At 31.8% G+C, this 17175-nt stretch overlaps 1 protein-coding gene across 4 annotated transcripts in view; it reads right to left on the bottom strand.

Moving 5' to 3' along the window:
• Positions 1 to 9327: 9327 nt before the first annotated feature.
• LOC123551960 (uncharacterized) overlaps positions 9328 to 17175 on the bottom strand; it is a 67517-nt gene continuing 59669 nt past the window's right edge. For 2 of the 4 annotated variants that reach the window (XM_053541511.1, XM_053541512.1), the window contains exons 10-11: positions 16549 to 16701; positions 9334 to 12171 (exon numbers count right to left, since the gene is read on the bottom strand). In XM_053541511.1, the coding sequence (XP_053397486.1) occupies positions 12129 to 12171; positions 16549 to 16701 (196 nt within the window). In that variant the 3' untranslated portion in view covers positions 9334 to 12128. Of the gene's footprint in view, positions 12172 to 16548; positions 16702 to 17175 lie in introns of all 4 variants that reach the window. The other 2 variants (XM_053541513.1, XM_053541510.1) reach the window with 2 other exon arrangements.

Genomic DNA, 17175 nt, shown 5'->3' with positions numbered 1-17175 from the left:
ATTTTTTTTGTTGCTTTGGCATAATTTAATTTTGAAAATAACAGGTTTTTGGTTGTTTTAAAAATTAAAATTAATTTGGTGGTTTCGTTTTTGTTTTCAAGTGTCACGTCTTTGTTTGAATTTCTATATATTTTTTTTAAAATTGAAAAATTTTTTTTTAAATTAATCATTTTTTGACTTCTTAGTTTTTTTTTAAGGTTTAATATTTTTTAAATTCCCCTTTTTTTTGTTTTTTTAATAAAATTTAAAAGTTAGGGCCCTTTTGGGGGGGGTTTTGTAATTTATTATTTAAAAAAATTTTACCGTTAAAAACATTGATTTTGTTGGCGAAAGGTTGTTGATGGGGCGTTTTTTTTTTTTTTTAAAAAGGGGTTTGGGGACGCTAAAAATTTTTTTTAAAATTTTTAAAATTTGTATTTATTTTTTTTGGTTTTTTACCCCGGACCATTATGGGGAAACAGTTTGGTTGTGATTTATTTCTTTTTGAGAAAAGGGGCCTTTTTAATTTTTTTTTTATGTTGGTCTTTGGTTTTGAGTATTTTATTGTTTTTCCCAAAAATGGGTACAGGGTTTTTTTTAAAAATATGTTATTTTTATTTTATTTTTTCTTTTTTTTTATATTGTTTGCCTTTCCGGGTTTTGTATTTTTTGTATGTAAGGATAAATTTTTTTTTTTTTTTTAAAAGGGGTTTTATTTTAAAAATTTTTTTTGGTTTTTTGTTAATTTAAAAAGGTTTAATTGTTATGGTTTTTGTTTTTTTTATTTAAAATTTGGGCTTTCGGTTTTTGTTGGTTTTGGTAAAACACTCTTTAAAAGGGGATTTTTCTTTTTTTTTATTAAAACCTTTCATTGAAAATTTTTTTTTGGTTTTGGGAAATTTTAAATAACTTGAAACGCCAAGGCTTCTTATATTATTTAATTAAAGAGCTCAACTGACTTATTCTCCAGCACTTCCTTCAGAAATCCAAATTCCTTTTTATTTATTATTTCTAAAAAAACTTGACGTAAATTTTTTTTTATTTTTTTTGTGTTATTTTCTAAAGCCTTTGATTGAAAATAAGCTGATTTATATATTGTATCAGTTTTATCCATTTTTACAAAAGTTATTTTTAAAACAACTTTTAATTTTTTATACCTTTTAAGTTTTAGTTCAGATTTAAGTATTTCATAAGAGTTGTTTATAGTTAAATATAATTGATTTTTTGGATCTTGTCTATATGTAATTTTAAATTTCAAATTTCTTATAATATTGTTTTGTGGATCTCTCGATTTCCATTATATATTATATTTAGAAAAAAATCTTCAAGCAAAAAATAATTAAAAAAAGTAATAAAATAATAAAGTTTTAAATTATCTTTAAAGAAATAAAAATTTAAACTTATATTTTTTTTCCATTAACTTTTGATTTTCCCACATTTTACTGGGGTTTGTCCCTTCACAACACATTTTTTTTAAACCCAGCATAATTACCAAATTCTTTAGATGCTTTGTAAGTGCTTCTATATATTTTTTCTTCATTAGTATCACAGTCGGTTACAATAACTTTTTTAGGATTGTTTCGAAAATATTTGGTCTGGGACAATCACATAATCTTTCATCTTTTCTTCTTCAGTTAATAGACAACCACAGTCCCATTCAAATAAAGTTCTTTACGAAGATAAGGATCTATAACATTTGTAATTTATCAATGACGTGGTTTTTATATTCATCGCTAACTATTTGATCAAGTTTTGATTTAATAACTTTTCTTCTTTTAAGAACTTTCTTATATGAATTTTCATTGGATTCATTATTTCTCCAAAAGTGTTTAGATAATTTTGGCTTAATCATTCTATCTACCTTTCTTTTAAACCCAATCTATATATAATTACTTATAGAAAAAATCTTTAAAAAACACACGTAAAATTTAATACAACTCTTCTTCTTTTTTGCTTTTATATCCGTTAAGTTTAAATTCCTTCATATACGTTTCAAAAGGCATTGAATATTTTTTTCTTTCTGCATTTCTAATAGTATTGTAAAAATACTGAATAACTTGTTTCTCTTCTTCTTTATTTACTTTTCCAATCCGTGCTTTTGTTATAAGTTGTTTATTTTGTGATGATGTGCTTTTAAAATAAATTTCTTGTCGTCAAGTTTTAGTCTGTTAGTAATATGGTAATTACTGATGGAACAGCGCCAGCAACTGCTACAAATATAGGAATAGCTGGAACAAGTGCAAATGCGGAACAACCAAAAACCCCTGCTGTAATATTAACCCGGTACTTACTCTCCACAAATTTATAACTTTTTCTGAAATGCATCAGCTAGTTTAGTTAAGTGATTGTTAAATGATCTATTGTTTCTATTCCATTATTAGAAATTAAATTTTTATGGACCATTATATTAAAATATATTTTTAAATTAAATTTCTTTCAATTCACTAAATGGTACCCAAAATATTAATTTTTTTATTGTAACTTTCCATTTTACTAAAGCTTGTTTTTTCTTATAGTCTGTCTAATAACTTTTTCTATTCTAAAAACTTTTTGTGTAGTAGGTAAAGTTCTTGTTCATAAAATGAACCTTGAATTATTTCATTATTTAAATCTTTAATAGTGTACGTTCTTGGGATTTGTATTATTAATTTTATAAATTATAATATTTCCCCTGTCCAGTTTGGTGTATATCCTTTTTCAAAATGTTTTTAAGTTTGCTTAAGCGAACTCGATCACCAATTTTAAATTTTGTTTTACTCTTTGGTATCTTTAAATCACCATATAAATTAAAGTAAACAGTACCTTTATTTAAGTTTTTACTGCTTCGGTTGGTGTCATTTTTTACTAGAATGTTTTGTTTGTTATATTTATCAACCATATCCTGCAAATTATCTAAATAAGTATAAGTATTATTTGCTGTAAAAAATTTCCACCCTTATTCTTTTTAAACTTCTTTTAATCTTTTCTATTACTCAGCCTTTCCTTCATTAAATGTATGGTACATATTTTAAACTTATTTTATTCAAAAAAAGATTCCAAACTTTTTATTATATAAATTCTTTTCCTTCATCTACCCATAATTTTACTGGTAATCGTCCTTCTAAAATTATTTTTTTAAATGCTTCGTAACGATTCTCCAGTTTATTCTTTAATGGAATAACCCAAGCATATTTACTTAAAATATCAATAACGGTTAACAAGTACTTTACTCTTTATTATATTTTGAAAAAGCTTGCATGTCAACTAAATCAGTGACCAAGTATCATCAATATCATTAACAATCACTCTTGTTTCATAAATTTTCTTTTAATTGGTTTTTTGTAATTCTTCTGCTAATTCTCGCTCCATGTGATTCCGGGGGTATATCTTTCCCACTTTTCCCGTTTTTTGTTTTTGTCCGAGACCAAGTGTGTATTTCGTTTTGATAGCTGGTTTTACAACTAAATGTTTTGCAATCTTTTCTCCAAATGTTTTTGATTTAGTTTTATTTAAATTGGAAAGCATTTGCTTATCACATGTACCCTTTTTTACACCACTGTCATAGCAAAAGTCATGGTCCATACATACTGCATCCAGTTCATTGACAGGGGGTCCATTATCTAGGGGATTTCCTGGTCCACAATAATTATATCCTGGAAGTGTTAAACCTTTCTTAGGTAATAAAGGTAACATTGCTTTGTGAATATCTAAATTACCCCCTGTACTTTTAACAAACTTTGATTTTATTTTTCCACAAGATGAACAAGTAGCCTTTATCATTTTTCTCCCGTTTTTTGTTATAACATAATGAGGATTTATATTATCAGTAAATCTTCTTTCTTTCAAACAATATATTTTATTCTGTAAACTCATCTATATCATATGTATTTAAAACTTTTTAGTTGGTTTTTACTGGGTTTGAAACCTGTGGATTTTAAATTGTCCGGCATTGGTCAGTTCGGACCAAAAACTAAATCTTTTTTTTTGGTTAAACCAAAGGTTTTCATTCGGTTTAACTAAAGATTTAAAAGATTTTCAGCTTGTATCTTTGATAAAACCTGTGGGTTTTTAATTGTCCGGCATTGGTCAGTCTGGACCGGGGACTGAATGTTAAATTAGGTGAAATATGGCTCCGCTGCGGTATTTCTTATACTACTAACAAGTGTGTGTGTATTGTGCCAACAAGTTCTGATGTTGGAATAGTATGGAATACTTTACTACGCTTCAAGTAAGTCTGAGATTAATATTGAAAAATCAATATGGCTGCCACAATCCAAGATGACCGCCAAAATCATCTGTTTGAAAATGGCGAAATAATGGTGCAAATACATGTAGCGTGAAAGTGATGTAAATTGGGAATGTAATATATAGAGGATATTACAAGATCTTTTAATATTGAATTTATTAAACGAGTTGAATAGAATAATAAAATGCGAGGCACTGTCGAGCATTTTATCAATTTAATCAACGAGTTTAATAAATTCAATGTGAAAAGTCGCAAATATAATATTCTTTTTATCACATGTTAGCTTTTCCAGTCGAAATATCAAAAATTCTACTTTCTTATACTATATAAACAAGTCAATTTGAAAAACGTCTCCTATATTTTAAACGACATCGACGTCAAAGCTTTGTTACACTAGTGTATTATCATTTTATGTAATGGCTTTATTACACTCCCGCGACGTCAAACAATTGATAAAAAAGATATATATCTATACTTGATCCAGTCAACCATATTGAGTAGAAATCCATTATGGCCACCTTAATCCAAGAATGTTACTATCATTATTTGATAAAAAAAAGTTATGTATTAAAGCTGTTTCCTTTTGTTTGTATGCAAAAATTAAATGTAAGTTGCCACCACCCCCACTTCACTTTTTGTCCAAATGCAGCCATAATTAAGCCATAATAAACAAGAAATATCTTTAAAAATGATGGTCGGCGAATTGTAATAAGGAAAGAAGTTTATGAATTTTTCATCTAACATTCATCTTTCATCTAACATTTTTCAAATTGCAAAACTAAACACCGCACTTTAACAATTTAAATGGTTCTCTTTTAATTTTTCGCAAAGGTTTCGTAGGGTTGCAATTTTGTTTCGTTTATCCTTAGACGAATAATTACAGCAGTAGTTTGATGAAGATTCATGAAGCGAGGTCATTAAACGTGTTTATACATTTAGCTAAATTGGTCCCTATCCCCATTTGTAAGAAAATAGCAGGAGACCTTACGATATTGTTACACATCGAGTTTGATAAAAATCCATTACATTTTAGTGGTAAATGCGAAGAAAGGCATATCTACTTTTAGCTATAGTGGTCCCTAATAGGGCCCAATATCCTATATAAATAAATTTGGAAGAGGACCTTATAATGATGCTCCAGACCAAGTATGACAAAGATCCACCAAGCTGTTCATGAGACGCTGTATAAAGGCATTTCTAGTTTTAGCTCTAGCAGCCCCTAAAAGGGGTCAAATGTCTCAGCTGAACAAAGTTGGCTGCGGGCCTAATAAAGATGCTACAAATCAAGTTTGATTAGAATACATGAGAAAAAAACAATTAAAGGATTTCTTTATTAATTATTTTTATTTATTTCTAAAATAGGCCAACTGATCCCGCTTTAACAAATGCATATTCGCTATTCATGAATCTTTGGACAATGACGTCACACCTATAAAAAATTGAAGGTCAAGCAAAACATACAATTGTAATTATTTCAATATTTTTGTTTCATAAGGAAAGTTTGACCGTAGTCATATCACGTAGATAAACTGTATGCAGCGTACCTTCGTTTCAGTGTAATGAGATTCAGTCATTATATAGCATATATATAACAAAAACAGATTTCAACTGAGTTCAATATTAGCATACCGTACTAAAGAAAAATATTCATATATAATAAATCAGTTAAATAATTTATAACAAATATATCAAAGCAAACAAGTACTCATTTTAATATGCAATCTGAATAAGTCACAAAAGCAAGAAACCTTTTCATATACAGACGACAATTGTAACAAGGAAAATCTTTTAAAAAGCATTTCTCTACATAAAAGACTCTTATCACACCCTTATTCATGTGATACGCAGACCGTATTCAGCTCTTTCTTTAATTTGATAAATGTTGGTATTTGAACAGGTTTTTATCATATTTATTAAACTTACTTATCATTTTGAGATATATCAATATTCTTGCTAAATATACTGAGCCAAAGTTAGCTTTAAAACTGTGAACAGCGTCGTTTAGGATAAACGCTTTTTCTACATTTCACTCAACGTCGCACAATCAACAGAGTGAAAGAAATTGACACTCTCGTCCAATCAGGCAGAGTGTTACATAAATCTTCCATTTTGATAAATTATCTATAATGCGTTATCAAGTAGTTTGATTTGCAAACTGAAGTCACCTGGCATAGGTAACGAAAACGAATTTAGACGGCGTTCGCCGAAAAACATTATCTAAAATGTCAAAAGGTAAAAACAGGACATAAAGCTCAGATTCCAAAACCTGTCACATTATCTAAATACTATTTACCAGCTCTTTATGTAAATGGTTTGTTGATATGAATTAATAAATGCTTGTGATTATAATGAATTGCAACCGTTGCCTAAAATAGGTATATAGATGGTACCTGTAAGATCAATAATGCAAATATTAGTCTGCAGTCCAAAAAGCAAAATGTAAAACTAATTTTTGATATCGATATTAGTTCGTTTTCAAAACTAAGACATAATGTGTAAAATAAGTTTGCAACACAAACACAGATGTATATTAAAGATAAATTCAAACGACAAAAATGGTATACAAATACAAGTTCCATTCCAGATAAGTGTATCATAGGTATATCTATTACACATTTTAATATCCGCACATTAACATACAGTTTGAAAATATACGAATTTAAATGAATTACCAATTGTTTAATTTATGCTACTGTCCAATTATTGTTCTGTATGTAATCAATCCTTAGTTTATGCTACTTGCCCATTAATTTGTAAACACCATACCCATACCCATCTGTGGTTATGCATTCTTACAGTACTAAAATTATTTTGCTATAGCCTAGACCTGTATACATTTTATTGTCAACAAAAAGTAGGCTAGCTTTTAGTGGTGGTTCACTACGATATAATTTTCTTACAATATGACATTTACAATGGGAAATATAAGCATCTAAGTAATGCTTTTACAAATGAATCAACATGTCAGATGTTAGCGCAACATATAAGGATTGTATTTATATTAAGGTTTTTCTTATCATGCTTATATGTCAAGAGACTACAAAAACATCCACTGCAATGTCCTGTAAACTTACATCCATTATAAAAAGCAGTGATACCACTTAATATACAATATTAAGGCTGCTGTCCAACATCACAATCTCGACTGGACTCCAGTTTCATCATGCGACCAGCCTCTATGGATATGCAATTGCCAAACAGATGCGATAGACCACTGACATGCCAAGATTACGCTTTTGATTACGCTGAGTGGATTGCATATAAAGATGTCCTCAATTTTAGTGATCTGCTAGACAACTATAATAGTGGATTGACGTCTGCTTTGGTCCACTAAATTGCTACAATAGGAAAGGTAGTTAAGAAATATAACTGTATGTCCAGGACAAGGCATGTCCGCGAGGTTACAGTCTGTAGTTTGGGTAATCTACAAAGGAGATCATGCAGTAAATACGTAGTACCTCTCATAGCATCTTCGTTCAAAGAAATTGTGTAATATTTCAAGCCAGTAACCAAAACAATGAATCAACTGATTGTCGACAAATACAATGTTGGAGCGTATATGTCGGATATTTGAACTGATATTGGACCATAATGATATTTGTTAAATTAGAGGGGGAAATTTCGCTTTATACACTTAGACATTGAATCAGTAGATACTATATTTCTTTACACTGGACTTCACGCAACTGTTCACGAACCTCTGAGGTGTTGTCACCCTTTCAGAAAAGAATCTAGACGTATTTCGCAAATATTATGCAGGAAAGTTTGTGATTCTGCCGAGTAAACTGAAAATTCAAACTTCATTTTTTGTTCTTTCCACAGACTGAAACAATGTCTGATCTACTGTTACACTTCAGAATGGTACATCAAATTAAGCATCCATAAATAATGGAGTGTTATTGAATGGGCTGCATTTTTTAACAGACTTTAAACAGGTCACACTGAAACGTTCAGAGTAACCATGATAAGTTTTGTTTGTTTGTTTGTTTTGGGTTAAATGCCGTTATTCAACAGTATTTCAGTTATCACACTAGTTAGGCAAAACGACCGTCCTCGCGTTGTTACGTCAGACAGATGGTATTTGACTGCTAATTTAAGGCTCGAGAAAAAATAGCGAATTCAGATCACGATATTCAGGTGAGGCATATTTTTTGCCATTATAATTTCCATCTTATGCACAATTCACTTGAATGAATAGTCCTACGGAATATCCAAACCATCTCTCCATTCGCCGAAATATTTTATATTTCCAGAAACAGAATAGTTTCTGAGTAAAACGCAACAAACTTTAGCGAGTGATGTTCCAGTGACGATGAAACATGCAAAGTTTTTCACATTTTTCCTCTGATTATCAATATCAACGTATTCCAGTCATCTTCTGAAGACACTGTATACATCTGTATTTTTGCTACAGAACATTATTTTTGACGAATGTATTCTTTATGCCGTTTAAACCCACTTTTTGATACGCAACGTGAGGGGATAAAAATCGTAGTCGCATAATGGCGAATACAAATAGTCTTCTGATTTTTTTTTTTGCTCTGTACAGATATTTTCCTTATTTTCTTTGTAATATTTTCACTAAAATCACATGACAGATCTATACTTGACATGTAGGCAGCATATTCATGATGAAATAACAACATGACAGAATTTTTCATGGAATTAGATCATTCACCACCACTATAATTTGGGGTCTAATATTTTAGCTGATTTCGTAGTTTGTATGTTTGACTGAAATTATTTTTCGTGCATCAAACACGACCCCCACTTTTCTGTTGATCTTTTTGTAGGACTGAGAATATTCTTCAAAAAAAATGTAAATTAAAATTGAAAATGGGTCCTGATGTGTGCTGCGGTCATTGGAAATAGGTCCATTCTATATAAAATAAAGAACAACAACTATTTAGTGTGTTATAACTATAGGTTATGATAAAATAATATCAAATTCGTGTACGGTAGGTGTTTAAGTGTTTTGATAACACGTTTGCTATAAGGTTATTGGAATTAGCCAGGCCTTAGGGCAACTGAATTCAAATTCCAGCCCGCTTAGCACAATTGGGAGAGCTCAGATGTACGGATCGCGGGGTCGTTAGTTCGATCCTTTTTCTTTCGGTTGAAAATATTTGAGAACAACTACACGTATTCAATAGATTTAATAAAAATTGGTTAAAGTGAGAAAATCTCGGGTTTTACGTGTTTTTAACAATACAGATAATACTAAAGCAATTATCCTTTCATACCCGATGTCAGGTATTTGCAATCGATCGTCAATGTTACATCAATGTAGATAGACAGGTATTGTAGTGTTAACGTTTACATGGTGTCAAATTTTGGACATAATAAAGGTATATTTTGGAACGTTATATTTTCGCCACTTCATATGGGTGGAAAATAGGCGAAAAATTAACCATGACGAAAATATCCCAAAGTACAGTATTTAAAAGTCTAAGATTAAAGTATGGAAAAGATATGAAAAGTTTATGATGAAAAATTATAGATACGGAAATGGTAAACTGCAGCTACATTTTAGAACTACAAATTAACAGAATTCAATGCAAATCAAACGTTATACCATAGTTGGTATCAATATAATATCTAATGCCATACAACAAAACGGACACTGTTTAGAGGTGCTATAGACTGGCACACAATATTTTCAAACTACAATAACATATTACATACATGGTACTAGACTTGCCATATAGATTTATCATTACAATGCAATATAATATCGGCGTTCCATAATTAACGAAAGGTTTGACATATGTTTTTGAAAAAGAGTACTTTACAATAATCATATTACACAAATTTCAGTACAAATCTTACAGCTTATAAAAACGAAACATTTTAGACTCCTCTTTCGAAATAATTTACAAAAGTCTGTAAAATTTAAAAATAATCCTGACATAGCGAAACTAGCCAAAAATCACATGCCGAAAAGTAAATCTATTACAAAATTCTGTAGAATGACCAAAAATTTACTAAATAAAAATCGTAATTCAAAAATTATACAAAAATCTAACAAATAAACTTCTTACCTCGATCGAGCATAAATTTCTACCAAGAAAAATCAATTTGACATAGATTCGTCTAATGTCGAAATGTGGTGTGCGCTAGGCATATCTAGCCCAGTCTATTTGTAGGGTAATGTCCCGCCAAATACTAAATTTCATGGGATTCATGGCTTATGCGTGAACTCTGACTATTTGTATTTCCACGGGAATCACGATATAGCCGGGAAATTTGACTACTTCGGCGCGGATTGAATAGAACAATTTAAGGCCCGTTATAGTGGTTTTTGGGGATAAAAACATGAATTAATGAAGTTTATAAAATACCAACTTTCTTATTACTGAACCGAATTTAATAAAATTTACATGGAAATTTAAGTTATGAAATACAGAAAAACATAAGAGGCATTTTATGCATAAAATCAGACATTTACCTCAATAACTCAAACATTTACAAAAAGATGATGCAATACCTGCATTTACACTACAGATACAATGAGGCCCGTATGTCAGTTTGTGACAGTCATATCAAAATCTTTCAAAGGGTTTAGGAGATATGGAGCAGACATGAAATGAATGGCTCAGACCTTTGACCTTGAGTTTTGACCTTGACCTTGAGTTCCCATGGCTGACTCATAAGTTCTGTTCTGCACATTGTCTTGATGAGTGAACCATTTGACCCAAGTTTCATTAAAATCTTTCAAGGGCTTAAGGAGATACAGAGCGGACACAATATTGAAGGCTCAAAACTTTGACCTCGAGTTGTTACACTGACCTTGAGCCGGCATAGCTAACGTATGAGTTCTGCACAATGTCGTGATGAGATGTTCATTTGACTTCACCTTCAGGAAAATCGTTCAAGGGGTCTAGGAGATACAGAGCAGACACAAATTGGAAGGCTCAAAACTTTGATTTGTGACCTTGATCTAGAGCCGACATGGCTGACTCATTAGCTCTGCACATTGTCTAGATGTGGTGATCAGCTGACCAAAGTTTCATGATTATCCTTCAAGGGGTTTAAGAGATACAGAGCGGACACGAAATGGAAGGCTAAAACATTTTACCTTGAGTTGCGACCTTGACATGAGCCGACTCATGAGTTCTGCACATTGGCTTGATGAGGTGATCATTTTACCCACGTTTGATGAAAATCCTTCAAGGGATTTAGGAGATACAGAGCGGACAAAAAATTGAAGGTTCAAACATTTGACCTCGAGTTGTTACCTTGACCTGAGCTGACATTGCTGAAGTATAAGTTTCGCACATTGTCTTGATGAGTAGACCATTTGACCCAAGCTTCATAAAATTCCTTCCAGGGGTTTACGAGATACAGAGCAGATAAGAAATGGAAGGCTCAAAACTTTTACCTTGAGTTGTGACCTTGACATTGAGCCGACATGGCTGACTCTTAAGATCTGTGCATCGTCTTGATGCGGTGATCATTGGAATCAAGTTTCATGAAAGTCCTTCAAGGGGTTTAGCGATACAGAGCGGACACGAAATGTTACTGACGGGCGGAAGACGGAAGGGCGGACGGACGGGGGCCATTCATATAACCTCCATCACTCGTGGTGGGGGATTAATTATAGTAAAAATTTCAAAAAACTTGTGAAACCTTTCAAAACCCATTTTTGACAATGTAATGTAGAATACATGGTCACTGTAATAAAAGTCGTCATTTTCAGATTTTGATAAAATAGTAATCACAATATGTTTCTCATATATTTTTGCACAAAAGAAATCCATTTAGACAACCCACTCGAGTCAAACTGACTTTCTTTTCTGACGCCAACCTGACAGACTTATGCCATTTTGGACAATTACGTTAATCAAGAAAAGCATTATTAATTAAGATAAAAATGTGTTTCTTAAAAATAGTTCTATTTTTAGTTAAAGTGAACAAACAATACTTACGTGTTACAGTAAATGTAGGTTGGTTTGTATACGACAATTCTGAAAAATCGTAAAGGTTTACAATGTATTTGCTGGATTGACGTAAGTATAAACAATATTTTGTTAAGCATAGATCTCTCACACACTTACACCTTATATCTATTTATCAATTTATTGCTCTGAAATAAATAATTACGTAATCATTTTCTTCTAATTGACTTTTAATCTATCTGTCTAAATAGAGCAATGGTTAGTAGGATTAGTACTATTATCACAACTGTGTTTATTACAGTCACATGGATATGAATAATGCGCGTTTTCCACAAGCGTCTGGCACACGTCAGTATAGTACTTATTTTTCACTTCAGTGAACATATTTTCTATATTTTTACTGGTTTTCCGGAACTATTTTAGTGTTCTAGGGCAGTGACTTTGTATCATTTTAAGTGGAACAATGTATATAGAAAGTGAAGCAAACTATTTCAAGTCAAAATATAGAATTTACAATGATCTCAACACGCCTATTCACGGGAGGGGATCCAACCTATGTATTTCTAAATGGGCACCGCTTAAATTCATATGTTGTGCTTCCGGTAGTACATATGTGGTAAACATTTCACAGAAAAATACGTGAGATTTTTATTTGTGATTGAATATTGTGAAAATGACATTGTTTTGCCAAACAATCGCGATGTAGTGCAACCGAGTATACATTACCTAGCATGTAAGTGCATTTACCTTACCTGTATTTGTAGAAATGACGGAGAAAAAAATATCCTCCGTGAAGCGGTATAACTGAAAAAATTGCAACATTTTTATCAACAGGTGGAAATATGTTGTTTAATTGCCATGCGCCTGCTTAATTTTGCCCTCGCAATCTTCCGTATGCTAAACCCCATCCAGAAGAAAAAATATTTGGAGATCACATTGCTAGAAAAATATTTTTGGTCGAAACACTGAATGGGATACATATGTTGTGCATGGGCTACATATGTGGTGCATTAGATCTTTTAGAACTCCACAGATCTTGAGCTTAAATGGTACCTGGATAAAGAAACGAACAGGAAATACGTGCCAAGTATATGTCACATCATTCCAAAAATTATATACATATGTATAAAAGGGATAACTTATAAGAAACGAGCACAGCTTTAAACTTATATTAGATGTGGTAGAACATTTCCATTTAGGAGTCAACGCATCTCTCCTAAATCCGAAGGCGTTTATGTGTTGCTTATGTGTGTTGACCTGTGAATGTCGGAAATATGCATGTACAGTTTGGTTTATAGTACATTAGTTGCCGATACGGTCTGCGTAATTATATGTTCTTGAATCTAGTGTTCTTTTCATGTTTGCTTTACCCGTTCATGTGCACCTCTATATATATCTTCGGCGGTATTTTGCATCGTTAACTGTGGAAAAAATGTGTCTGTCCGTGAACTGAGTTATAGAGCAAAATATCTGTGTCTCGGGCAACGGACTCAGAAATAAAATGTGATAAATGTAATAAATACTTTACGGTCAGGATGTTTCTGGAGTTATTTTGGTTTGCCCGATACAGAACTACTGGCCCAGCCTCTCCACTACATTTAGATACGATATTGTGGACCTGGCACTTACTTGTGTAAAACTACGTTGTTACATGTATACCGCAACTCCACATTCTAGGCCTATCATAGTTTGTGGAAATATAGGAGGGAGGATATACTGCAAGGTACTCGGTCATATAATCAGAACATAGCTGCGTCTGGTAGGAAACTTAATCAAATTAAGGGCCCAGAAGCGCACATGAACGAGTAAATCAAACACGAAAAGGACAATTACGCAGACGGTATCGGCAGCTAATATGCTATACATGCATATTTCCGACATTCACAGGTCAACACACATAAGCAACACATAAACGCCTTAGGATTTAGGACAGATGCGTTGACTGCTAAGTGAAAATAAGCTTAAAGCTGTGCTCGTGTCTAATATCTTATCTCTTTAATATACAAAATGTACATGTATATAATTTTTGGAATAATGTGACATATACTTGGCACGTATTTCCAATTCGTTTCTTTATCCAGGTACCATTTAAGCTCAAGATCTGTGGAGTTCTAAAAAATCTAATGCACCACATATGTAGCCCATGCACAACTTATGTATCCCATTCGGTTTTTCGCCCAAAAATATTTTTCTAGCAAAGTGATCGCCATATATTTTTTTTCTGGATGGGGTTTAGCATACGGAAGGTTTCGAGGGCAAAATTTAAGCAAGTACAGGGCAATTACAACATATTTCCATCTGTTGATAAAAATGTTGCTAATTTTCAGTCATACCGCTTCACGAAGGATATCTTTTTGTCTGTCATTTCTACAAATACAGGTAAGGTACATGCACTTACGTGCTAGTTAATGTTTACTCGGTTGCACTGCATCGCGATTTTTTGGCAAAACAATGTCATTTTCACAAAATTCAATCACAGATTTAATAGAGAGGGGGCGGTTGGCGGGGAGGGGTGTTCTACACTTACATTTTTCATCTGTTCTATTCTCTGCAGAATTCAAGTTTATCATAATTATTCTAAATCACGGATAATGACTTCTGTGCGCGATACATTTTCGATAGTAAAATGATCCAGCATGTAACATAAGAAATAAAATGTAGAGATTTATATCAGGTATTTTCCTTCAGTGTGTAGTTATAGTCCTTGATTTGATTCATATCTTACGAATTTAGATTTTTTTTGTAACTACACTCTCATCGTTTTAAAAGGAAATGATCATTTAAGTTCCAAAGTATATTCTTATAGATTTTAAAATACTAGACATCACGTGAAATGTTTATATTTTGATTCACAAAATAGCTCCGCCACGTGATATATTAATCCGAGTGCATTCTTTTAATGGCATTGATGAACGAAGGCATTAATTTATATCACATCTCAAAACCACTCTATTTGCTTAAGTAACTTCTATGATCCGCTCTAATTAGGGGACACTCTCGAAATTAAGTTACGGTCTTGATTACCCAGGTGACCTATGTTTTATCATGTCATTTGCATAATAGTTACGCAATGATTTCCCGGTATATCACTTAAAACAGCAACTTCAGTGTCGTGGAGCCGCGACCCCAAAGTATGTATAGATGTCATTCAAGGCGGAGAAAAATATATATATAACATTTACAACTGTTTGAAGTTGTTGGAAAAATAGATATTATGAAAAAAAAATATGAAATTTTTAAATGTAAGGAACAAGTTTTTTATTTGTATGATGTGTGGAACAGACTGGAAATGCTTGTTCTTTTTTTCTGACGAAAATAAGAATAAAGCAGGCTTTTCAGGTAAGATATGTTTAATTAACATACATGTTTTTAATCAAAGTATACTGGACGATAAATTACTTGACTGAAATTATCTTTATAATGGCAATACAATTCGTAATATAATGATAATTTTATGTAGGTTTTCTAATGGTTGAGAGTTCTTTTTACCACACGGGAAGAGCGCATGAGCGTTAAAATCAAAACATCCGCTGATAGCAACAAATAACATGTGTAAAAACATCTATATGTACGAGTGCACTGCATTTAACTTTTCACAAAGGGACATTACTCTGGAGACAGTTTGAAACGCCAGAAAATAAAACCGTAACAATATGTCAAAATTACGGGAACTGCGAGTTGTACACAACACGTACGACTACAAATTCATATTTAATAGCTTCGCAGATACTGCAAAGGTAACATTTTTCGTTTATTTCTAAAATAAGACTAAACTTCGGCTATGCGGAGAATGAATTGTCGTTGTTGCCGCTCGCTCTAAATGTAAACAAACAACGTTTTCAATCATTTGCGTATATAATAAACAGAAAATTCATTTTTTGCATAAATATGGTTCTTATTTTCACCTCCTGTATGAAAAAAAAACAACATGTTCACGCAAAACAAAAACTTAAAAAATATCCTCTATGCATTAAAATCATTAAGTAAAAAAATGTAATTTCTTATAGAAACACCTGTTTCAGTTGTTGCAGATAGATGCTGAAATGTTATGGAATGCGTTTATAGCTGTCGGCGGGTGACCTCTATACGAAAGAAATTTTATCTCACTACATTAAGTTTGTAAGGTGTAAGATTAAAAACAGTTTTTCCAACCAATACATATATTTATACAGAACAAGTGCACGCGATTGTATATTCCTGCAACAAAAACAATATGCATTAGCATTTTATTAGCACTTGGAAAGAGCTTTACACTTATGTTCAGAAGAATCTCTCATGATTATGTTATCAAGGCAAGCTTAAATCGTAAATTTAAAATATTTCATGTATATTTCAAAAGCGTTTCAAATTCTTTGAGCAATTTTAAACTGAGAACTCTGAAAATAGATGAGAAAAAAAACATGTATTTAAAACTGCAGTTAAAAAGAGATATTAAAACAGAATCACCTGTTTACTTCAAAACCTGGTTCTGGCTCGCCATGTTCCATTAGCGGAATGTATTTTTGACGTCTGGGTTTTCCGAAGAATGCTCCGTTCCCATTATACGCGTGTGCTCCCTCGTTGCTCAGAAGAAAGACTTTGAGACAAATACCTCTGTTCCTATATAAAGAAAAAAATAGACATTTGAGTATGTAGTTATTGGATATTGTTGATAATAGAACTAGAAATGCATAGACTGTCTTTCTTTTTCTCACTTTTTGAAAAAGTACATGTATACATATGGTGAAGGCACCATATAATTTTGTCTTGATAAACTAAATATACTTCATGTTTTATACAGTAAAATATTAATCATTTGACTGCTTCATGATATGATATCATCAGCATTTTTCCCATAAAACAAGTTATTTACTCATTTGCCCATTAAACTCTGTTAGAGTTATTTGTTGTTTTTCCTTCGGCCATTTTGTTGCTAATTTAAGTGTTTTTTCAGCTTTCGATTATTTTACGTCATGTTTGCAATTAACCCTTTTCCTACCTCTAGTCATGCCCGATTCTAATTTTTGTATCATTTTGGAACAATTATTACAAAATTTGAAAACAATATTTTGTTTGAAAATTGTGAAAAGTACA

This window comes from Mercenaria mercenaria, chromosome 4, assembly GCF_021730395.1.
Source record: "Mercenaria mercenaria strain notata chromosome 4, MADL_Memer_1, whole genome shotgun sequence".
Taxonomy (NCBI): Eukaryota; Metazoa; Mollusca; class Bivalvia; order Venerida; family Veneridae; genus Mercenaria; species Mercenaria mercenaria.
The sequence above is the reverse complement of the archived record's forward strand: the minus strand, read 5'-3'. Positions and strand labels throughout refer to the sequence as shown.